At 50.8% G+C, this 22,057-nt stretch overlaps 3 protein-coding genes across 3 annotated transcripts; 2 read left to right on the top strand and 1 right to left on the bottom strand.

Moving 5' to 3' along the window:
• The first annotated feature begins 635 nt into the window (after positions 1 to 635).
• Positions 636 to 11,108, top strand: SOX10 (SRY-box transcription factor 10). Its single transcript, XM_054631447.2, has 4 exons — positions 636 to 816; positions 2,046 to 2,499; positions 7,964 to 8,229; positions 8,647 to 11,108. The coding sequence occupies exons 2-4, from the start codon at positions 2,090 to 2,092 to the stop codon at positions 9,360 to 9,362; spliced, it is 1,392 nt and encodes a 463-aa protein (XP_054487422.1). The 5' UTR covers positions 636 to 816; positions 2,046 to 2,089; the 3' UTR covers positions 9,363 to 11,108.
• Positions 11,109 to 14,127: 3,019 nt separating this feature from the next.
• Positions 14,128 to 18,100, bottom strand: POLR2F (RNA polymerase II, I and III subunit F). The gene is made up of 5 exons (XM_054631756.2): positions 17,974 to 18,100; positions 17,785 to 17,854; positions 17,513 to 17,643; positions 15,949 to 16,020; positions 14,128 to 14,359 (listed from the first exon to the last, which is right to left on the bottom strand). Exons 1-5 carry the CDS (start codon positions 17,991 to 17,993, stop codon positions 14,269 to 14,271), a joined length of 384 nt encoding a protein of 127 aa, XP_054487731.2. The 5' UTR covers positions 17,994 to 18,100; the 3' UTR covers positions 14,128 to 14,268.
• A 4-nt stretch (positions 18,101 to 18,104) lies between these two features.
• On the top strand, positions 18,105 to 21,741 carry C5H22orf23 (chromosome 5 C22orf23 homolog). The gene is made up of 6 exons (XM_054632014.2): positions 18,105 to 18,236; positions 18,462 to 18,524; positions 18,890 to 19,066; positions 19,540 to 19,674; positions 21,003 to 21,103; positions 21,413 to 21,741. Exons 1-6 carry the CDS (start codon positions 18,146 to 18,148, stop codon positions 21,515 to 21,517), a joined length of 672 nt encoding a protein of 223 aa, XP_054487989.1. The 5' UTR covers positions 18,105 to 18,145; the 3' UTR covers positions 21,518 to 21,741.
• The last annotated feature ends 316 nt before the right edge of the window (positions 21,742 to 22,057 follow it).

Genomic DNA, 22,057 nt, shown 5'->3' with positions numbered 1-22,057 from the left:
GGCAAGATCCCACAGAGCCCACCCCTAGAGTACAAAAATTTTAAGAAAGCTCAAGCTGGTATCCACTATCCAGCAGCATGGCATTTTCCCTGGACTTGATGTTCCACCCTCAGAACACCTCTGATCCCCTGCATCCCCTTCCCTACCTTGCAGATACAGGTCTGAATAATGCCCTTTTCACAGTGCCTTGACCCCAGGGTCCCAGGACAACTTGTTTCAGCATAGAGGAATCCTCATGCGACTGTGTGATGAGGACTAGGGACTCATTTAGCACATGGGGAGTGCTAGATCCTTCAGGAGTAACCATGTGATATCAGGGAGGAGAGGGACCCCCATCCTGAGGATGCACACCCTTCTCCCCAAACCACCCACACCCCTTCCAGCATCCCACCGCCCCAACCTGCCAGGGTTGAATCCTGCAGCACCATCTCTGGGGTGGCCATGCCACTGAGAGCAGCAGTGCCAACAATTCCCATGAAGAAGCTGGCACCATGGAAAACAGGGAACGTACTGGTGGCTGAGGTGGGGTGGGGGGCTGCCTGTGTCCCCTCCCCACCGTCCCTGGCCGACCGTACTCTGGCTCTGAGGAGTGCTTGGCTCCACCTTCCGCCCTTCCCTCCCCCGGTGCTAAGCAGCAAAGCCAGCTAGAGACATGCAGCCGGGGTATTAGTAAAAACCAAGCCTCCCTCCAGGAATGGCACTCGCTTGAGAGCCTCCCCGTGCTGCGCGCCCCGACACCGCTGGGGCTGGAGAGAGAGCAGGGGGGCTATTGGGATCACAGCCCTGCAGGATTTGCCCGGCACACCGGCCAGCAATGTAAGTTTTCCTACCTGAGCTTGCTTGCACACGCGCACGTTTTTGTTCGCGCTTTTTCCCCCTCTACTTTCTCTTACTTTCTTCATTTTTCCACACAAGAGTCTGTGTTGCCCTCTGAAACTAGAGGGACAGCAGCTCTTGCTATGCACTGGCTTTTTTTTTTTTCCAGTTAAGCCAGAGGCATGCTTTTCCATCACTTTTTTTTTTAAATTTCTTTCTTCTTCTTTTTTTTTTTTTTTAATTTCTAGATGGGGAGGATAGAGAGGCCTTTATTTTTAGAGTGTTTTTTTTTTCTCTTAGGGGGGAACTGCTGCACAGCAGCAGGGACTTTTAGAGGTGACTGCAGACAGAAGGAGAAAGGCAGAGTGTGTGGGACAGGCAACCCAAAGCTATGACTTGTCTCAAAGTTAAACTTGGTTGTGTTTTTGTCTGGATAGATATAGATATAGATATAGATATAGATATAGATATAGATATAGATATAGATATAGATATAGATACATGACTGTGAGTATGCATATGCACACACACATAGACTGGAGGGTGTGTGTGGACGAAGCATAGATGTATTTTAAGCCTTTGGTTTATCAGCTGTGAGAGGAGAGTGAGGGATGAAATGTCCCAGCAGAAGCACTTTTTCACAGCTGGGATCTGGGTGTGGATCCCGGGCCTGGGCTGGTTCTCTGCACAGTGGTGCCACCCGCTCAGGTTCCCTGGCACCTGGGGTATCAGTCCCTACCAGTCTATAAGCCAGACTGCTGGTGCTTCCCCTCCCATGCCTCCCTCCAGACATTTCACTGCATGTCTTTGAAATAAAGGGGCACTTCCCCCCCCAAGTTTGGTGGCTCTCCTCCACATTCCCCTCCTCTGTGGGATGCTGTGCCGAGGCAGAACGGTGCATGTCTCTCCCCTTTCAGATCCCCAACTTTCATTATCCCTCTTGCTGCAGGCCCTTCCCCACATGTCAGCTCTACACGATTGCAGAGATAGGGAGCAATATCCCAATTAATCAGGGGCCCTGACCCATCCCCACCCCCACTGATCACGGGTTCTGCGGTGTGCACGGCAATTGCGTTGCTTGCGCTTTAATTGAGCAGCCCCTGTCTCGTGGTCAGTTCTTCAGAGACCTTGGAGTCCCTTTCAGATTTGGTGGTTGCTTCTCATTTTCTCTCTTTTCCCCTTTTTTCCTTTCTTTCCTTTGTTTTTGTCTTCCTCCCTTCCCTCCCCAGTGAGAAGGACAGCAAGAAGGAAGAGGGAAAGCTTGAGAGCAACGATGGCTGACGACCAAGACCTTTCAGAGGTGGAGATGAGCCCAGTGGGCTCTGAAGACCACCACTGCCTCTCCCCAGGACCCTCCATGGCAGCAGACAACTCCCCGCACCTCACTGGCTCTGGGAATGGGGAGATGGGGAAGGTGAAGAAGGAGCAGCAGGACTCGGAGGCGGATGATGACAAGTTCCCGGTGTGCATCCGCGAGGCAGTCAGCCAGGTGCTGAGCGGCTACGACTGGACCCTGGTTCCCATGCCCGTCCGGGTCAATGGAAGTAACAAGAGCAAACCCCATGTCAAGAGGCCCATGAATGCCTTCATGGTGTGGGCACAGGCTGCCCGGAGGAAACTGGCTGACCAGTACCCGCACCTGCACAACGCCGAGCTCAGTAAGACCTTGGGGAAGCTCTGGAGGTAAGGGAGAGCGATGAATGTGTGGTGGGAGGGCTGAGGTCTGCAGGTGTCCTCTAGAGGACTGTGTGGTCATGTGGAAGGATGGAAGGGGTGTCCCTTGAGGGGACTTCGGTACAGTGAGCCCCCTCACAGGATGCGCAGTTGTTGACTGGAGCAAGAGAGGTGGTTGGATGTAGGGAAGGTTTTCTCAGCAGAGCTCACCTCTGTCCTGAGCAGCAGCCCTTTCCATTTGTTTCCAACTAAGTTTCCCTATTGTTCCTGATGAGGACACTCTCATCTGGTCCTCCCTGCCTGACTGCCTAGGGAGATCTTGTTTTCTTGGCTCACCCTCCCTGTAGGGCTCAGTTGTGCAGTAGCAGTAAACTGGCTGAACTCAAGTCTTTTAAGAGCTAAGTCACAGGTGGCTGCCTCAAGCCTGTCTGAACTCAGATCCCAGCACCAACAGGGTTTCTTCTCCGGGCAGCGCCACAAAGCAGAGGGATTTACAGCTGAGGAAGAATGTCAGGGGAAAGGAGACAGGCAGTCAGAGCCTGACACCCATCCTTCCTAGGATGGTCCCACTTTTGGCAGGTCATGCAGATGCAGTGAGATGGACAAGGAGAGACACAGGTAGAAATAGGGGTTGAGGCTTAGCAGAGAGGAAGAGACCTGCAAGAGTTCCAGCCTTAGCAGACTCTCTTGGAATATGCTGGCTCAAACAAACCCCATCTTCCTTTGCAAACAGAGAGATGCCCTCCCTTCTCACTAGCACACATACACTTGTCCTTCGGCACTGCCAGTTTGCGCAGCTATTTTCACTTTGTGCAGATCCTGGGTCCTTTGGGTAGCCTCCCCTCCTTCCTCCAGCAGATCCATAGGCTGCTCTCATCGACTGCAGCCAGCCCAGGAGTGTGCAGAGAGCCGTTGTGCCAAAGCCAAACGTGTCAGGCTGGCTGTGCTGCATCCTTCCCGTCGGACGCTCTCTGCTGATAACCCCAGAGAGTAACCTGTTACTTTCTGCCACAAGTCCCCAGCACAGTCCCCTGCCTCATGCCAATCAAGGCAAACCAAGGCTCATGCAAACAGCCCTCTCATTCTCACACCCTGACATCATTTCATAGAAAAAGCCCTCCCTTTTGGTGAGCCAAGACACATTTTTTGAAGCAGAAGCTTCAAAACACTCTCTGTAGCAGCTATTCATTCCTAGCTTCAAACAGCCTAGCTCTCAAGGAACCAACCCCATGGGCATTAGATTCTCCCTCTGCTATGTCAGCCTGTTTACCTTACTCCTGAGTGTCTAATGTAACCCCAGCAAAGGGATTTCCTTGGGAAGTCAAAGGCACAGCATTGATTGTGAATGTCTCCTCTGATCTTCTTTCCTGCTTGGATCTCCTCTGCTTTCCCTTTACCACAGCACTTGCTTTCACCTGGGACTCTGCTGCCAGCCTCTGGATTGTGAAGCTGTGTTGAAAAGGGGGTGTGTGGGGAGTCCTATCCTTTTTGTTCCCGAAATGTCAATTTCAAGACATCATTCCTTTACTGCAAAATTTTGCCAGATTTTAGAGCAATGGTGTCTCCCTCCAGGCACTGTATTTTCCTTGAAAATATAGCAGAGCAGTGAAACCTCCACAGGAATTGCATTCAGAGCACAGGGAGACGGAGCCCCCAGCCCACAGCCACAGTCATGTACCCAAATGCCTCCCCGCTCCCAGGACATGGCTCCCGCTGCTGGCCACACGGGACTCAGAGCAGCAGGACACTGCTGCCAGACAATGGTCAAGGTCCCCGTGTGTTTCTTAGGGCACAACACAGCCAGGAAGCATTGCTCAGATGAGAAGCTTGCAGGGTCAGGCCTGGGGTTGTTATAAGCTGCTGAGTTTGCCACCTGGGTGCTTCTCTTGAAAGTCTCCTCTCCTCATGTGTGCTGAGGATCTCCGAGCTGTGCCAGCCCCTATGGAGATCACACAACGCAGCAAGCTGGGTTATGGGTACAGTCAGTATCTGGCCATATGTGTGTATATTTCTGTAAGGCTGTGGGGAAATATCAACCACAAAACTCTAGGGGAGGTGGCCCAAATGTTACCAGGATAGTAGCCCAGAGCCTTGCCTTCCAGCCACGGTATGGCTGGGCTTCCTCTGCTGAGGTTCCCACTGCCTTATCTACACTGTCCCCCAGGTATAGCTCCTACACATGGTTACAGCTGCAAGCAGACAGGATTTTTTCTGGACGGCTTAGCCTCAAACTTTTGATGAATGTCCTTGCAAAGGCAGCCACCGAAACCCTACTGCTATGGCTTGTCACTTGGGAAAATGTTGGCTGTTCTGAGCTTCTACAGATAAAAGGTGGGTTAGAGGCAAAGGCTGGTGACCACAGGGACTCCCTGCAGACCACCATTAAACCAAGCACATCACCAGCAATTGGCACCGGGTGGGGATGGAAGAGGATGGAAATCTTGAGAGCACCTGCAAAATAGGATGCAACAGTGCAGGATTTATTTTTAAGCCCAGAATTTGCATTGCCATGTCCTCCACAGGCACCAGTCCTCATTGGAAGGGGCTGCAGGATATGCCCTGATGGCCACTTTACCTGCCTGACCCCAAACACGGTGCCATGGGGCTTACGGCCCCATCCACCTTCCCCAGTCTGTACCCATTAGAGTGTGTGATGGGTGCAGACAACAAATGGGACATACTAAAAAAGAAGGGAGACTTTTTGTGCTTGACAGTCATGAAATCTGTCCTTGAATGCTTTCCTTTCCCAGGGTGGGACAGGGAGCAGCTCTCAAATGGAGGCTGGCTGCTGAAAATGTCAGCATGACTCCCAGCCAAAATGCCAGCACCACCTCCAGGGCTGAAAACAAGGGAGGCACGGGAAGTAGGGGAGGAAGGCTTGGTAGGGAGGAGCAAAGGGCCCCGATGGACGGATCTTTGCATGAGGGTGGCAACACCCAGGCAATTGGTTCATGCCCACAAAATCTAGGGCCATGGACATGTAGGAGGGTTGCCTTCTGCTCCCAGCCAGCTCTCGCCTTGCATCAGCCCCAGTGCCCAAGCCCATCACCGCACTGACCCATTGGCAGCTGAGCCCCAGCCAGGGTCAGGCCTCTGGCTGCTGAGCCAGGTGCCTGGCACACGGAGCTGTGCCATGCCAGGTGGCAGAAGGAGAGGCTCTGAGAGGCGAGCAGGAAGGTTTTAGCCCTTCTTTCTCCTCCCAAAGCGCAGTGCTGTGTGCTTGCTGCTCTCCCCTTGGCTCAGAGGTGAGCATTTGGTGTCAGGCTTGGATAAGCCCCATGAAGGGCTTTGCTCTGTGATCCATAACTTCTCTGCCCGTGCGAGACTCCTTTGCATTATGGCCTGGAGAGCGGGGGGGGCAGAAGGGGGAGGGCAGGAAGCAAGTGAAATCCAAATCCCCCCAAATCTCCTGGCCTTTGCCTGCTCGCACCAGTTTCACTTTGCTAAAGCTGATTTGAATTCTGATCCCAGTGGGAGGGAGGAGGGAGCAGGCAGCCTTGGAGAGAAGAGAAGAGAAGATGTGGGGAGTGGACTTGCCTCTGTCCTGTTGGTGGCACTACCCACGAGCTGCTGTCAAGAGGAGAGGAGGTGAGGCACTTCAGCATAGCTCAGAGGGCAGGGGTCTGACACCCGTGTAGCCTCCAATGTCTCTGTTTCACAGCATCCACAAGGCAGATCTCTAAGGCCGAGCTTTGCAGGTTCTGTCTCTATTCTCCATATCCCATGTTCCATAAGGATGAAGATTTTGACAAGGCAAAGTAACTCCCAGTCCACAAGGCCTACGAGGGCTGACCCTTAGAGGGCTGTCTGGAGCAGCACAGGCTGAGGGATTAGAGCCCTCTGGGACTTGTGAGCATAGTATACAGTGTCAGGAGGGAGACAGGAAAGCTGGTGCTGGATTCATGGTGGCTCAGTTGCTTTAATCTCCAGGATTAAGGCAGTGGAGGAATGTGGTGTGTGGCCACAACCTGCTCAGGCTGACTGGAGTGAACCCAGGTCAGCAACATGCCACACACCTTCCATCTACCAGCTGAGGCAATGCACAAGGAGCAGGGGGGGAAAAGGGTGTTTAGGGACCAACCCATTACTTGCTGGTGACCAATCTGACTGCCCACCAGATTTACCTGTGTACTCCTTGAGCCATACCTCCACTTCATCTTTCAGGTTTTCAGGTTAGTTCAGGCCTTTATATCTTCCCCAGAGCGTACAGCTAAACAGAATTGGTCACATTTCAGTGCTAAGGGCTTCGGGGGTGCTAAGGTGCTGGCACAGTCCCATCCCCATGTAGTTCTTTTCTGAGGAGAAAAAGGTGGGGACGTAACATAATTTTTTTTGGCTGTTTCTAAGCCCTGCCATTCGTAATGGCTGTTTTGAGTTCCCAGTCATGAGAAGACTGGTCCCTTCTGACAGTACTGGGTTTTGATTGAAGGCAGGATGACCTCAAGTCACAAGAATATGAGGAGGAAAATCATAATATGAAATTGAAGTGCTTCCAGCTGAAATGCTGCAAAAGGCTTGAGCAATGAGTTTGATCTTATCTTCAAGTGCTCTGAGGCATCCTGCCTGTGCATTTCACCATTTCCTCAGAGAGCCTTAACTAGAGCAGCCCATGATCTGGCAGGAATACAAACAAGGAGCTTACATTTCTGCAGTGCCTTTCATCCAGAAACCACAGCTCATCTACTTCTACAAAGCTAGCAAAATAGCAGCTAAATTTTTTCAACTGCTTGGCCAAGTTCAAGGAAGGCTGGTCCTTTGTGCTTCAGACTTTCGCATTATCCATGTCTGAGGTGAGCAGGAGCTCCAGGAATAGTAGAATACAGTTTCTAGCCCTTCCAAATTTTCTCTCTGCTAAGGTTTCTAGCCCTTTCCAAACTTCCAAATTCCCTTTTAGAATATTGCAAAATGACTAAAGGTTGCTTTACATGGTTCCTGTGGAGCCAATATCAATAGCTCCTATTGGTGCTCCATACAGCCTCAAACTAGGATCAAAGCCTATAGAAGGGGGGAGTCTGGGGAAGAGCAAGAGGCATGGGGCAGGCAGCACTACAGGTAGTACAACACCTTTGTCCAAAGGACAATTGCAACTGCCCTTAATTTGCCCGAAGTTTTTAAAAGCAGCTCATCAACCCTTATTTAACACAGCTACAAAAGGCTGCACTTCGCCCTTTGGCAATGGAAGAGAGGGTAAATTGAATTTACTGAGGTGAGAAGCATCACACAAGTGGGGAAGGGGGACCCAGTACCAGCACCAACCAGTGGCAGGGCTTAATGTCTAAGGAGAAGAAGGAAAGCATTGCTGTCTCCATGGAAACAATCCAAGTTCTTCCTGTTGTTTTGGGGAGTACCCTCCATGGGGCAACATCCTGGCATTTGGATTTACACACCCTGTCCCACAATATTGAGCATAGGTGTTTTTTCTGATGGACCTACCCCACTCTTTCCCTCTTCTTTCCCACCTTGGTCTCTGCAGGTTACTGAATGAAAGCGACAAGCGGCCCTTTATCGAAGAGGCGGAGCGGCTGAGGATGCAGCACAAGAAGGACCATCCTGATTACAAGTACCAGCCCCGCCGGCGGAAAAATGGCAAGGCCACACAGGGCGAGGGTGAAGGACAGGTAGAAGGGGAGGCTGGTGGGGCTGCTGCTATCCAGGCCCACTACAAGAATGCCCACCTGGATCACAGGCATCCCGGCGAAGGGTCACCCATGTCCGACGGTCATCCGGAACACTCCTCAGGTGAGTCTTGGGTCTCAGTGAATCTCTTGACAGACTACAGCCAAGCCAGAGGCTCAAAAAAGACAAGTCATTGTGGTGAAAGCCTTAGTGATGGGGCTCACACCTTACTCCTGACACCAGCAGACTGCTGGTGTCAGGAGTATACATGCCTGAGTTTCCCAGCAGGGACATGCCTGAGTTTCAGAGGCACTTGCATTTCTCTGGTCAGGCAAGGTATCGTTGCATCCTCCCTTTTTTCCACAAAATGATATAAAGAGATTTGGTTTTGTCTATTTCTTTCTACCTCCACCAAGCCTCCAGCTAGACAGCTGCTGGCATACTGGGAAGAACAGAGATGGGTTGTGTATAGAGCAAGTCATAAAGCTGTAACTCACCTCTTCTCTCTTCTTCCTTTTCAAAATATCCTTCACGTTGCAGGTCAGAGCCATGGGCCCCCCACACCTCCTACCACCCCTAAGACCGAGATGCAGGCAGGCAAAGCCGATTCCAAACGAGAAGGGCGTTCCCTGGGGGAAGGGGGAAAGCCACACATTGACTTTGGAAATGTGGACATTGGGGAGATCAGCCATGAGGTGATGTCCAACATGGAGACCTTTGATGTCAATGAATTCGATCAGTACCTGCCGCCCAACGGACACGCCGGCCACCCAGGCCACGTCGGGGGCTATGCGGCAGCGGCTGCTGCTGGCTATGGCCTTGGGAGTGCCCTGGCTGCGGCCAGTGGACACTCTGCCTGGATCTCCAAGCAGCACGGAGTCTCCTTGTCCACTGCCACCTCATCGGTGGTGGACTCAAAGGCCCAGGTGAAAACGGAGGGGTCCACCCCTGGAGGCCATTACACTGACCAGCCCTCCACTTCCCAGATTGCTTACACGTCCCTGAGTCTGCCCCACTACGGCTCGGCCTTCCCCTCCATCTCCAGGCCGCAGTTTGACTACCCGGACCACCAGCCCTCGGGACCCTACTACAGCCATTCCACCCAAGCCTCTGGCCTCTACTCTGCCTTCTCCTATATGGGACCTTCTCAACGTCCCCTTTACACTGCCATCTCTGACCCTGCACCCTCCGTGCCACAGTCCCATAGCCCCACACATTGGGAACAGCCCGTGTACACAACTCTCTCCAGACCATAGGGAATGGGGAACAGTGACCGAAGCAGCGACGGAAAGGCTCCGAAGAATCAGCACAGGCAGAAGAGCCTCCGAACTCCAAGGTCACTCAGTGCCATCCAGCCACCAGAACCCACCAAGCATACAGAAGTGCCTTTCTTGATCCCAGCTCTCGCTGGCACACCCACCTAGAGGAAGGTTTGTCATCCTTTTGCCCTTTACCAATTTCACACAGGCCACATGACTGGCTTGCAATGCCTTTTTGGCCTTCTAGATGAGGAGGATTCTAGACATGGAGTGACTGGTCTGTGGTGGGTTTTGTTGTGCACACCCTGGACTGTATGATGAGAGAGACTGTCCTTTCCTTCTCCTCCCACACTGCTCCAGGGAGTTTGCAAGTGTTTCCAACAGGCCACAATGGCCAACATTTTGTCACCTGCTGCAGGTGTTGGGTGGCCGCTCAGCCTCGGTGGACATGTCCCAGGAGGAGCAGCAAGGAGGATGGCATGGCCGGCTTCCTTGCAATCAGCGTCGTGCAGCAGTCCTGCCTAAGATTCACACATGCATGAATCTTGAACCCCTTGGAAGACCAACCTATGCTTGCTTCCCTGCTGATTTCCACAGCTGCACCCTAGCTTTTCTCCCCACCTCTCCCCCCTCTCCTGTCTCTATTTAATCCCACACTCTTCCCAGCATGGAGGTTTGAAGGCTTGCCTGAACAGTACATGGGATTTGGGAACAGCGTGGCCAGCCTTAGCATTACTCATATCACAGCCTGTGTGCACACGTGTGTTCATCTATGAAGGTGGAGGAGAGGTGGGGAAGGACCAATGAATCATTATGGTGCTATGGGTGAATCCTCCTTTTTTTAAATTACTCTGTATCATTCATTTATGTCTGGCATTTCTGGCCTCCCAGTCTCTTCTAATCTCTTCAGAACTCCAAACAACCTCTGAGCAAACCTGGCCCTTGCTCTTCCACATTTGACAGTGCCTGCATGAAATGAAGAGGCACCAAGAAAGCTATGATGCACTTGCCAACATCCCGAGTTGATTCCAGTACTCTCTGAGCTCCCACTCCAAACCCAGGCTGAACTCATTCGTCCATCATGTCTCCCAATCAGCCAACACCTCCCTCCCATCTATGCTGAGAATGGAAAGATACTCCTGTGGCTTTAAGCGAGGTAGATACAGACCCAATCTTGGATGATGAAAGAAGCCTATTTAGGTGCAAAGTAATCTTCTTTGCCTTTGGGTTTCAAACTGGAAGCAACCATGTCTTAGAGATCAACCTCTTTTTCAGCCCAACATCTGAGGACAGTCTGCTTGCTTCTCCTTTGTCACCTCCAGGACTGTGGTGGTTTGTCATGCCAGGGAGTGAACTGGCACAAAAACTGCCACAGGAAAAGATGATTCCTGACAGGTGATTGCAGAGACATGCTGTGGGACTTCCCAATGCATATGCTAGTCTAGAAAGAGACTTTAACCAAATGTGGACTGTGATGGGTGCTGCTGTATCCCTCTGTTGATATGACTGTCAGATGCCCTTCCTGCCTCCCTTAGCTACAGATGACTTATCCTTGTGGTGTCTGAAAAGATCATGTAGAATGTTTGCTCCCTGTACGCATGTAACCTCTTCCAGCCCTGTCCCCTTATTTATGCAAGTAGCACCTTCCTCCCCTACCTCCCTTTCCTCAGTCTCTGTGCCATCCTAGCACCATTAACTCTGCGTTAAACATAAGGAATAATAAACTTATAAGTTTCATTTTCACATGTCTGGGTTTCTTTGACCTCTTCCCTGAAAGTCTGTTTTTTCCCCCAGTACATGTATGATGGGTCACACACATCACCACACAGATCCTGTGCACAGCCTTCCTCTGCCTCTCAGGAAGAGGACACGGGTGCAATTCTGACTGGCTGCCCAGGCTCCTTCATGGAGATGAGGCTCACCTTCTGTACACCTCACCTGCAGCCATTTCTTCCATGAGAAAAGCACTAACACTGCTTCATCTGAGATAGAGCACATGCAATCAAGAGTACTATTTTGCACCTGCCTCACCCAAAAATTTCTTAGTGTGACTGCTAATGCTCTCTAGAAGTGTGAGGTTTCTCATCTTGGGTCCTCATGACCAGGTAGCAGGTGACATACCTTCAAAAAAAACCTTCCCCACATACACAAATTTGTGTATTTTGAAAGCAGCCACTAATTTCTCGGTAAAAACTCAACCCCTCACCCTCTTGCCTTCCACAAGCAAGAACCCAAACACAAACATTCATATACACAGAGTATATTCCAGAACACATGTATACACTTCCTCACTTGTTGAAGACAATATTCTGTATATAGTCAGGTCCTGGGAGGCTATCTGAACTTCTCTGGAAAGAAAAAAGTGTAGCGGGTATCACTCTGCTTAAGAACATCTCTCAAGGCAGAATGGTAGGAGCCCATTTACCACAGACACTCCCAATAATTACAAGTTGATTCCAAAGGGCTTCAATGCTGGTGCTTGTGAGCAGGTGCAGTGAGTTCCTCCTGTTCACTAAACACTTTATGGGTGAGTAGAGTAAGCAGAACATCTAGGAACTGTGGAATGTTCAAAGCTTTTTAAAAAGCACAGCACTATAGTTCTGTATAGGGCCAAGAGCATCCACAGCAGGATGGCCTAATTAATCTAATAATAGTGATGCCACCTAAAGAGTTCCATGCAAAATAGGACTGCCCACTCATGGAGAGGAGGAGAAACCTATACCCCAAATCACAGGCTGTGGGAAGAGCCCAGAAGGGCACTGCTGAGCAAATCTGGAACACAGGTAGGGAGGAAGGGAAGCCATGGTGGAATTAGAGATATGACAGCTGATCACATGGGTGGGAAAGAGAAGTGACACAGCTTGGATGAACAGAAGAGTGGGAAAAGAAAGTTCTTAATCTTACATAAGTACTCCAGCTCTTCAAGAAGCAAATTAGGAAAGTGAGTGGGCTCTGCCTCAACCATTTGCCTCTCACAGAGGGGGGTTGTTGCAAGTAAAGTACTGAGAATACCACTGGTAACAGAGGGGTTAACCACTCCTCCTGCAGCCTAGCAGGAGCTGGCCCGGCATCCTTCTCTATCCCTTTAATCGTATCTGATACAGATGCAAGGCTGGGGAGGGGAGTCCGGCAGGGAACAAAGAAGCCATTTAAAAAAAATAAAAAAAAGGACAAGAAAACGACCCCGCGCTCCATGGCAGACGCCAAAACGATTGCACAAAGGCACCATTTCAGGGCTGAAATTTCACCGCACCAACGTGATTAAAGGATTCCATGGAGGGTGGGGGGAGAAGGCTGAAGGCCACACTGCTGCAAATTAACCTTTTCTTGGGAAGGATGGCCTGGACCAGGAAGCATTTGGGTTCTTCACAGTCAACCCCCTCCATGCACCTGCAAACATCTCCACATCCCCTTTGACCTATCATTTCACCCAGGGACCCATTCAGCTCTTGCATTATTGCCTCTAAAACCAGCCCCTCCTGTGCACACCAAGAGAGGAAGGATAGACTTTTACAGGGAGCAGTAAGAGAATGACATTCATGGCTGTTACATGAGCCAAGTTCCCAGGCAGGTGGGTATAAACTCTCTTTGTGACATGGATGCTCACGTGCAGGCACCGACCACACATACATCATGCAGAATGATCACTTAATATATAAGCACAAGCTTTAACACAAACTAATCAGAAATATTCTTTCTGGACCAGACCACAAAAAAAATATAAGGCAGAAACCATAGGTGAGGTGTGCCTTCCTCCTTCTTCTCTTTAAAAATTGAAACCAAAACCTCTGAGAGCTCTTTTTAGTAAGATAATTGAGAAAGATTTGGTGTGTTCTGCCCAAGCTCAGATCTTCTGCATGCAGAGAAAGAACCTTGAAGTACACAGATCAAGAAACAAAAACTAGGTGAACTGATGAAAACCTGCAGCTGGCTGGAAGCCTTTGCAAATTGTAAGGCATCCACCCAACTCTTGAGCACATTACCTCCCAGCACATCAGAGGTGAGAGTGCAGGTACCTGAAGGGGACAGATGACTGATCTTTCACCACAATATAGATCAAAGGAACTCTAGCTGCAGCTGTGCCACTGTAAGAATCACCAGTCCTGAGATGGCTTGTCCATCCCCAGGACCTCAGTTCCACTGTGTCAGAGAACAGCTGCACCAGGAGCAAGTGCAACAACAACCTACACCTGCTGAGCTGCTGGGACAGCGAGGGGCGGCCACGCTTCCGGCTGGGGCAGTGCCACTGAAAGGGGATCCCCACTTCTGATAAGCAGCAAGGGAGCAGGGAAACAATAGGTGGCTTGATGAGAGCTGCTCTACGATACTCCTGAGAAGCCCCACAGTCAGCACTGGCCAAAGAGGAAATTGGGGGTTTCCACAGCAACCTGTTCAGGGCACAAAGGCCCAACTGTCTAGGGGGAAGCAATGGAGGTGTCTCAGCACTCCCGCTTTAAGAAGGGACAGTGGTGGAAGGCTGGAGTCTTTCAGAAGCCAAAGTACCTGCCAGAGCATTTCTGTACAGCAGGAGTTTAATTGGGTATCAGTCCTGTAACGAGGGAGGAGCAGTGCTAGAGGAGGGAGTTACTGCAGACTTTGGCCTAGCTAAAAGATGAGGCCTTCAACAGTGCAAGAAAGCTGAAAAAACAGCATTGCACTTGGCTCCCTAATCTTACTAATACAGTACATGACACACAGAGAAAAAAATAATACCCAAACTGGTGGAAACAGCTAAGAAAGTAATCTCTCAGACACATAGGACTGAAAGAGAAAATCAGAGGGCAAAAAACCCCAAATACATTTAATTTAAAATAGGGAGATCTAGAATTTATTTACACAAACACTAACCAAAATTAGAAACATCCCTGGAAATGCAAAACCAAAACCAATGGCTGGAATCTGATCAGTCTGTGATAATTAACTCATCCACACCCCAGTCTTCATAGCTCCCATCTGGAAGGTAACGACGGATGATTATGGGGATCTTGCGTGCTCTGAAGGGAAGAGACAGATGAACAGAAATGTCAGAATCTGCACTGTATCACTTCAGTAGGCCATGGAAGTGAGGGGCTTGGCGGCTTCAATAAGCTCATCAGATTTAACTGAGGGCAGCACCAGTGATTTGATATTATGTAGCAAAGTCCCAACAACCTTCCCTCATTTGTAGATGCAAAGCACTCAGCACCCTCAGACTACAAACACCAAAGAACTCTCAGACCTCTGACGCTCCTGCAGGAATTGAGCCTGGCGGTCTGAACCCACTAAGAGACAACACCAAGCACCTAACCCTGATATAGGGGGAAAATATAAATCAAGGGACTTGAAGAACAAATCCACTCTTTGTTTGACAGAAGGTTTTTCCCCACACAACATTAAAAAGGTGGCAGAATTCTGAGAACTTCCAGGACAAACTGGTATTTACAGAGAAATTTGCACCCTGAGAGCATCAGTTACATTTTAAAGAAGGATACATGCAACAGTGACTATTCAGGTACCAAAAGCTGTTACAGCTGGGGTGGAGCACAGCACCTGCTCACAGTGCTTCCCATTAGAGAGCAAGAAAATGCAGAATACAATTTAACTTCATGAAAGTAGACTGAAGTCAGCAAAGCATAATCAGACAGTCTGGAATCTAGCCAGGGCATCAGGTTTAACTGTATCAGACTTGAAATGTAACACAACTTCTTTACATTCAGGGAGGTTGTTTTTCCAGTAGTAAAGTAACTCCCCGATGCCAAGAACTACAACTGAATTTTGGCACAGAACAGGACACACCACCCTGACTCACTTTCCAGAGCTCACACACAGGCAGTGACCAGAAGCAACTCAGTCTGAGCCTGGAGATCTTACAGGAATATACCCTCAAGAGCTCTCAGCAATGGCAAAGGGAGCTGTCACAGATAAAAAATCTGCAAGAGCAGCTTCTGCGCACTGAGAAACCGGGGAAGCAGGGGGACAATTTTGTTCAAGGACAGGGACTTAATCAGTAATAGAGTCCAGCTGCTTGAAGGATATCTGCATGTAACCTGGACTGTGCAGGAAAACTGTGGGACAGCAGGGAGCTCTGCTTTGGAAAGGTGGGCCTGCAAGTGGTCATCCAAAAGCTGCCTCTGCTGCTATCAGAAAGGATTTACCTTTCTGTAAGCAGGGGAAAGCACAAGAAGCCAAGCATGCAAGGGTGCAGGAAACAAACATTCTTACCAGCCTGACCATTATTTTAATTTTTGCCAGCACTTCATTTGAACACAGGTGTGTTCAGATGCCTGCTTTGAAATAATTCCATTTGGGGAATTAAATCAATTTCTGAAAGAGGAGGACCTTGGGATCCCATCATAGAAATAAAGAATACTGGGAATGTGAAGTAGAAGAGGTCCAGAGCAGTCCAAATCATCAGCCTTTGCAGGAGCAGGTAGTTTGGGAGAGAGCAACTGTGGAGAAACTCTAAGGTGAAAAAAGGAAAAGGCAACTACAGTGCTCACTGTTATTGAGGGAAAACAAGGCTGTCTTAGAACAAACTGCTAAATGCTGGGATGAGGAGGGGACTGCTGGCTTTAGAGAAATCAGTACAAAATCTGTGACTTACTTGAGTTCTTTCATGGCAATGAGCAAGGGGTCTGTCTCTCCTTCCAGCTCCACCATCACAGGGGCACACATCCTAGGAAAAACATCAACAGCCACTTGAGCAAAAACACAGAGGGGGAAGAGCTCAACACCTGCCTACCTGTGTCACCTCTACAACAGCCAATAAAGTAGGAGGGTGGGACACCACCCTGGCAAAACTGATTTGCTCTGTTGTGCACTTCAAGATGAAAATTCCCCCAGATGGTTACGGACCAAACTTTTACTTCCATGTTCTTCTTGTCCCATCCCTAGGGCTCTGCTAGTGCTGGTGCTCAAGGACTGGTCACATCCACACTCTCCTAGTCACCTTCTGCTGTATTTAAACATGCAGAAAAGAATGGTTCTACATTAATCCAATGAAAAGGGTGCAACTGCTGTAAAATGAGCGGGCCTCCTACAACTCCAACACATCTCTTACATTCTGACTTGCTCATTCTTCCAGGCCTTGATCAGGGGAAGAGAGGGGCTAGATTTACAGAGCATTTTACCTCTCAGAAAAAAAACCCAGCATTTTGCAAAGGATTGTGACTACACCCATCCAGTGGACAGTGGTGGCACAGAAAGCTCACACTATGTGTGGGTGAGGCCATGGGAGCTGCTGCTGGCTGGGTTCAGCACTGGAAGTAGAAGATGCAGGTGAGGCAGAACCAGAGTGTTTTGGATTAGAGGCCTGGCATGGGCCCATCTCATCACCCCCATTTTTCTTGCCTCTCATCAGCTGAAAGAACATGCACAAAACATCTTCACAGGCTGTGCAAAGAACAGCTTGCCTGCCTGTGAGCTTCTAAATGATGCACAAGAGAAGCCTCATTATGAAAATGGATTTAACCAAGATGAAACTCAAACCTTTGCCACTGTCTAACAATCTCTCTCAGAAGGTAGTTTTTCAAAAAGCACAATACTTTTTAATATTTATTATTAAAACAAGTCCAAAAAGGTGAATGGATTAAGAGCAGCTGGCCTTGACAGCACTTAAAGTAAGTTCTAAATGTAATTGTCTAGTAAAAATAAGGCCTTATTATTGCAAATACTTGTTAAAACTTACAGCTTTCCACAGTGCAACTGCATTTAGAATGAATTTCAGGTTGGTTTCTTCACTCCCCATTCCTACAGCCCTCTGGTATCAACTGAAGCTGATTTGAAGCATCTCTCCCTCCAACATTACTTTTCACAAACCAGTTATGAACGTCCAAGTCCATGCTGGCTCTCTTAGGAAAGACAGAAACCAGAACTGTCTCATCCCATTTCCTAATAATTTTGTCTGTGATCTAGGAAAACTCATTGTGGCTACTAAAAGCTCCCTCTTTATGCACAAGTAGCACAGTTTCAGGCAAGGAGAGACACACAGACTTCAGGTGCAATAGTCAGCTTCAGGTTGACCGGGGCGGGGGGGACGGACACACAAGCTCAGCAGTCATGCAAAGCATTCAGAAGACCCGGGAGTTTTTAAAGGAAGAGGGAAGCACTAATCAGTGTAAAGGGAGGCACAGCTGCAGCAATGCTGGGGCACAGTGGGCAATACTCACGCTATCTGCAGGGCACGAGTGCCCAGGACTCTGGCTCGCTCGTACTTGGTCATGTAGGGGGTCGTGATGCGCTTCTGGTTTGCCTGCTGCCGCTCTCCCGAGGGCACAATCTCCACGTTCTCCTGTCCCTCCTGGTGGAAACAGACCCGCGCCGCTGCTCAGCCGCCACCGAGGCCCTGAGGTGCGGGGGGAGCCACTGGGGCCTCCCCAGCCACAGCAGCAGCCCGGCCAGGCTGCGGCGCGGCCCTGCGGGCGGCGCACGGACCACCCACCTCCTCCGCGTTCTCCAGGTCCTCCAGGCCCTCATCCTCCTCCACATCATCGAAGTCATCCCCGTCAAAGCTGCGAGACAGACACACGCGTCGCACTTGTGGCCGGGCCGCCCCCACCCGCCCCGAGGCGCCACACGCCGCCGCCGCCTTCCCTCCCTGCCTGCCCTCGGCCGCCCCTCTCTCTCTCACTTGTCCTCGTTGTCGGACATGTTGCCCGGCTGTGCCTCCTGACCCGCACTTCCGGGAGCAACTTCCGGCCGTTGCCGTGACGCCACCGGAAGTGATCCTGCGCCGTTGCCGTGGCGACCGCCGCCGCTTTCCCCGGCCCGCGCCCCCGGCCCGCCCGGTCGCCGCCGTCGCGATGGAGGCGGCGGGGATCCCGGGCCGCGGCGGGGTCTCGGCGGCGGGCAGGCCGGCCCGGTACAGCACAGGCACGCGGGAGTTAGTGAGAGGTAACGGCGGAGCGGGCCGGGGTCGGGCTCAGCTGCTCTCGGCACCGGGGTTCCGCGCACCGTGCCTCTCCCTGAGGCAGAGCGTCCTACCGCGGTCCCGCCCCGGCTGGAGTCTCCCAAACCCGCATCTTCCCCTTCGGGCTGGGGTTGTGAGGGGAGGTGACCCTAGGGCGGGCTCCCCAGCCCGGCTCGGATGCCTCTTAATCGGCATGTTGTGTTTTTCAGGGATGATGGAGGAGTTGCAGATGACGCATTCCCAGAAGCGATACCTGATGGCGTATGTGACACGTGAGTGAGGCCCCCTGGCTCTCCTGCCCGCTGCTGGGCTGTGGGGAGGAGCTTTAGCATCTCGGCATTCGCCCACAGCCTGCTCGGATGGGCGAGTGCTTTAAAGCAGCAGCACAGCAGCTGCTGACACATGGGGACAAACGGGGTGAGCTGTCCCCACGGGTAAGCTAGGAAACAAGGCGACGCGGTGTGACTTGAACCGCAGTCTGCCGTGCCCAATGACGAGAGTGAGACATCTGGGGCACTGGGGTCTTCGTTTGTGATGCTGCTATAGATCAACAGGTAGATCTGCTGGCAATGGCCCGGAGCCATCCATTCAGAGTCCCCGCTGCCTGATTTGCTGTTATTTTTGGTTCGTCTCCCAGGCGGAGATGCCCTGCCCCTTCAGAGATTCCCCCCATCCAGCCAACAGCCAGTGCCTGTTCCCCACGCAGCAGCCTGTCAGCCGGGCAGGCTTCCAGCTAGACCACTTCTCCGACCTGCCAAGGTCTGCCAGGCAGGAGATGCCTACACCCGAGAGAAATTCAAGCCACAGCCCACAAGTAAGTCAGCAAACATTGCTAATAAATACACGGTGGTGCCTGGAGCCTCTCTTCCTCTTCTGTCCCTCCCCTGCCTCAATCCCAGCAGTGGCAGTGTATCTGAATTGCTCCACGTCCTCACGCCCTCAGTCTGCAAAGATGCTTCAGAAATGGATCTCTGAGGGAACATCTGCTGCAAGTTCTCACTGACTTCTGCCTGCCAGCTGGGGGGTGGCAGGTGATAGGGACCTGCACTGTCCTTGAGTAAGAATGGAGCACTACATCATTTTCTAGCACATAAATGTGAACCACACCTCTGGTGTTGGTTTGGTGGGCTCTGTACACCTGTGTACAAGGTGCTTGCACACAGTCCAGGGATGGACTGACATTAATGAAACACTCCCTCTGGCACACTTAGCAGGGAAGCAGTGTGGTCAGGCTCCTCCATGAGGAGACATGCTCATAATAATGTTTTTTTCCTTTGGCATTCACAGGAGATTTGGAAAAGGAGAAGAGAAGACTTCAGAAGATCTTAGCATTAGGGAAGGATGAGGTGGAGGACAAGGTGGAGCAGGTGTTTGTTCGGAAAAAAGAAGAGGAGATAGCTGAGCCTGACCGGTTTGAGGAGTGTACGTCTGCATGTCCCCAGGAGGGAGGCAGCCAGAAAGCCTGGGAAGCCAGCTCCCTCCTAGGGCTGGGGTGGCAGGCAGGAAGCCTGGGAAGCCAGCTCCCTCCTAGGGCTGGGGTGGCAGGCAGGAAGCCTAGGAAGCCAGCTCCCTCCTAGGGCTGGGGTGGCAGGCAGGAAGCCTGGGAAGCCAGCTCCCTCCTAGGGCTGGGGTGGCAGGCAGGAAGCCTGGGAAGCCAGCTCCCTCCTAGGGCTGGGGTGGCAGGCTGTGTTGCCAGTAACCTGAAACCAATGACAGGAGCCACAAAGGCCAGTTTCCTAGAGAAAGGACTCGCTGCTGTGACACTCTGATCCAGCCATCCTCACAGAGCTTATACCGCTCAGGTTTGCTGGCAGATGGCTCTCTGGGCTGCCCACACAAAATGCACCCTGCTGGCAGGGGAATAGCCATGGGATGTGCAGGGATACCTGGGAAGCAGGCTCAGGTACTGCTGGTCCTTTTCCCAGCAAGCATGACTCAACACAGACCAGGTTGCTTGTTAGCCTGACCACAGTTTGGGCTGTTCCACTCCAGGATCAAAGCTGTTATACTAGCAAAACCTGAATATCAAGCAGAATTTGAAGGAATGAAAGACTTTGGCCTGCAGTGTATACTGGGATAGCAAAACCCTGCCTAATATCTCTCTGTGCTTGAATCTTCAGTATATGTGTACAGCCCTGCCAGCCCTTTGCCAGCCAGGGCAGCACAAAGATGGGCATTGCTAGAATCATGTGTACAGAAGGGATAATCCCTGCTGCAGGGAGCCAGGGCAGCTGAGTTTACACGTGCTTGGTAGCCTCCAACACTTGTCACAGGCTGAATGTTGTCCTTGACACATCTGTGACAGGATTTGGATCAGCTGGCTGCAGGTTTGTGCTGCAAAGCGGCAGCTGATGATCCATGCCTGGTCTTGGATGGTTGCAGTCACTGGGTGATGCATATCAACTAATGAACCTCACCAGCAGGTTCTGTCTCCATCCACAGACTGGTTAAATTGCCCACAAGCAAAAGAGAATTGTCTACATAAAGAAAACTACAAAACTAGTGTTCCTGGGAGTGAGGGAGTGGTAAGAAGTTGAGCAGAGGGAACATTTCCCATTATGTAAGGGACTGCTGAGGTATTGTGATGACAGGTTGTGCAAGGTGAGTGTTACAGCAGATATCACCCTGCCTTGATGGGACTGCTGTTCAAGCAGAACCAGGAAATGGGGGGGGTTCAGATCTAGACAGAAACGTGGTTTCTTGCCTTTTGGCTGGATGCTGTGTCCACAGTTTTTTCTCTTATCCACCAGTGAGGAATGAAATTCAAGAGAGGAGGGAATTCCTGGCAGAGATGGAAGCTCTAGGACAGGGTAAGAAGTATCAAGGGATCGTCCTCACTGAAATCTCACAGGTATGCAAGGGCCTTGGCTGAACAGTGCATGGAGGGAATACATAAATTCCATGCTTTATGTATCAGGGATCATAAAGCAGAGTCTTTTCCAGTATCTGAGCAGGGAAGGGGGTAAAGAGCTGTTTCCTTTCATGGCACAGCTCAGACATGAATTTGGGGAATGGTGGATAGCTGTTTTCCAGCTTTCTTTCCATCACTGCATGTAACTTAATCAGGGAAACAGAGTTTTTATTCTTGAGATTGGCAAGAGAAGAAAAAAAAAGCTGCTGGCTTTCTCTCTGCTCAGCTCTCCCCCTTTCTACTTTGCAGAAATTGCATGAGATGGAGATCATTGACAAGAAAAGAAGTGAGGAAATGAGAAATATCATGACAAAAGCCTTCCCTGTTGGGAACAAATCCAATCTCCAAGACTAAGCCAAGGGCAAAACACAGGTGCAATTTGTTCCCAGCTATTCTTCCCAGACTCTGGGCATCGGACACTGGTCCCTGTCTGTTTCCAAAGAGGGGGCAGCACCATCTGTTGCCTGAAACTAGAAGGCAGGACCAATTTGTACATACACAGCGACAGAAGTTGTAAAATCCTTCCCACACAGTGGATCCCTTCTTGCTCAATAATATTAAAGACATGAAAACACAGAGCAACGGCTCCCAAAACATGACAAAGCAGAGCCTTCTTTTTCCTCTGCAGTGCCTCAGAGTAGAGCAATCCATCCATAGAAATGTCATTCCTTCCCATCTACCCAGAGATGGAAGTTTCTCGTGACAGCATGATGGTAATACACACTGCCACCACACCTGTAACCTGCTGGCTCCTGGCCCTGTAACTCCAGGAATGCCTCTGGAGGAAATGCAGCTGCACAGCCTTGTGCAATCACAAGCCCTTGGCATTGCTGCACGTGACTGTGGCAGGTCACTGTGACTGTGACCTGCAGCATCAGCAAACCTCTGGTGGCA

Source organism: Agelaius phoeniceus, chromosome 5 (genome assembly GCF_051311805.1).
Source record: "Agelaius phoeniceus isolate bAgePho1 chromosome 5, bAgePho1.hap1, whole genome shotgun sequence".
NCBI classification, from domain to species: Eukaryota; Metazoa; Chordata; class Aves; order Passeriformes; family Icteridae; genus Agelaius; species Agelaius phoeniceus.
This window is presented reverse-complemented; position numbering and strand designations above follow the sequence as displayed.

Coding starts and splice junctions, on each gene's coding strand:
- SOX10 (XM_054631447.2), top strand. CDS start 2,090: ATGGCTGACGACCAAGACCTTTCAGAGGTGGAGATGAGCCCAGTGGGC. Junction 2,500..7,963: donor ACCTTGGGGAAGCTCTGGAG/GTAAGGGAGAGC, acceptor TGGTCTCTGCAG/GTTACTGAATGAAAGCGACA. Junction 8,230..8,646: donor TCATCCGGAACACTCCTCAG/GTGAGTCTTGGG, acceptor TTCACGTTGCAG/GTCAGAGCCATGGGCCCCCC.
- POLR2F (XM_054631756.2), bottom strand. CDS start 17,993: ATGTCCGACAACGAGGACAA. Junction 17,855..17,973: donor ATGTCCGACAACGAGGACAA/GTGAGAGAGAGA, acceptor TCTGTCTCGCAG/CTTTGACGGGGATGACTTCG. Junction 17,644..17,784: donor ACCTGGAGAACGCGGAGGAG/GTGGGTGGTCCG, acceptor TGTTTCCACCAG/GAGGGACAGGAGAACGTGGA.
- C5H22orf23 (XM_054632014.2), top strand. CDS start 18,146: ATGGAGGCGGCGGGGATCCCGGGCCGCGGCGGGGTCTCGGCGGCGGGC. Junction 18,237..18,461: donor CACGCGGGAGTTAGTGAGAG/GTAACGGCGGAG, acceptor TGTGTTTTTCAG/GGATGATGGAGGAGTTGCAG. Junction 19,675..21,002: donor GCCTGACCGGTTTGAGGAGT/GTACGTCTGCAT, acceptor CTTATCCACCAG/TGAGGAATGAAATTCAAGAG.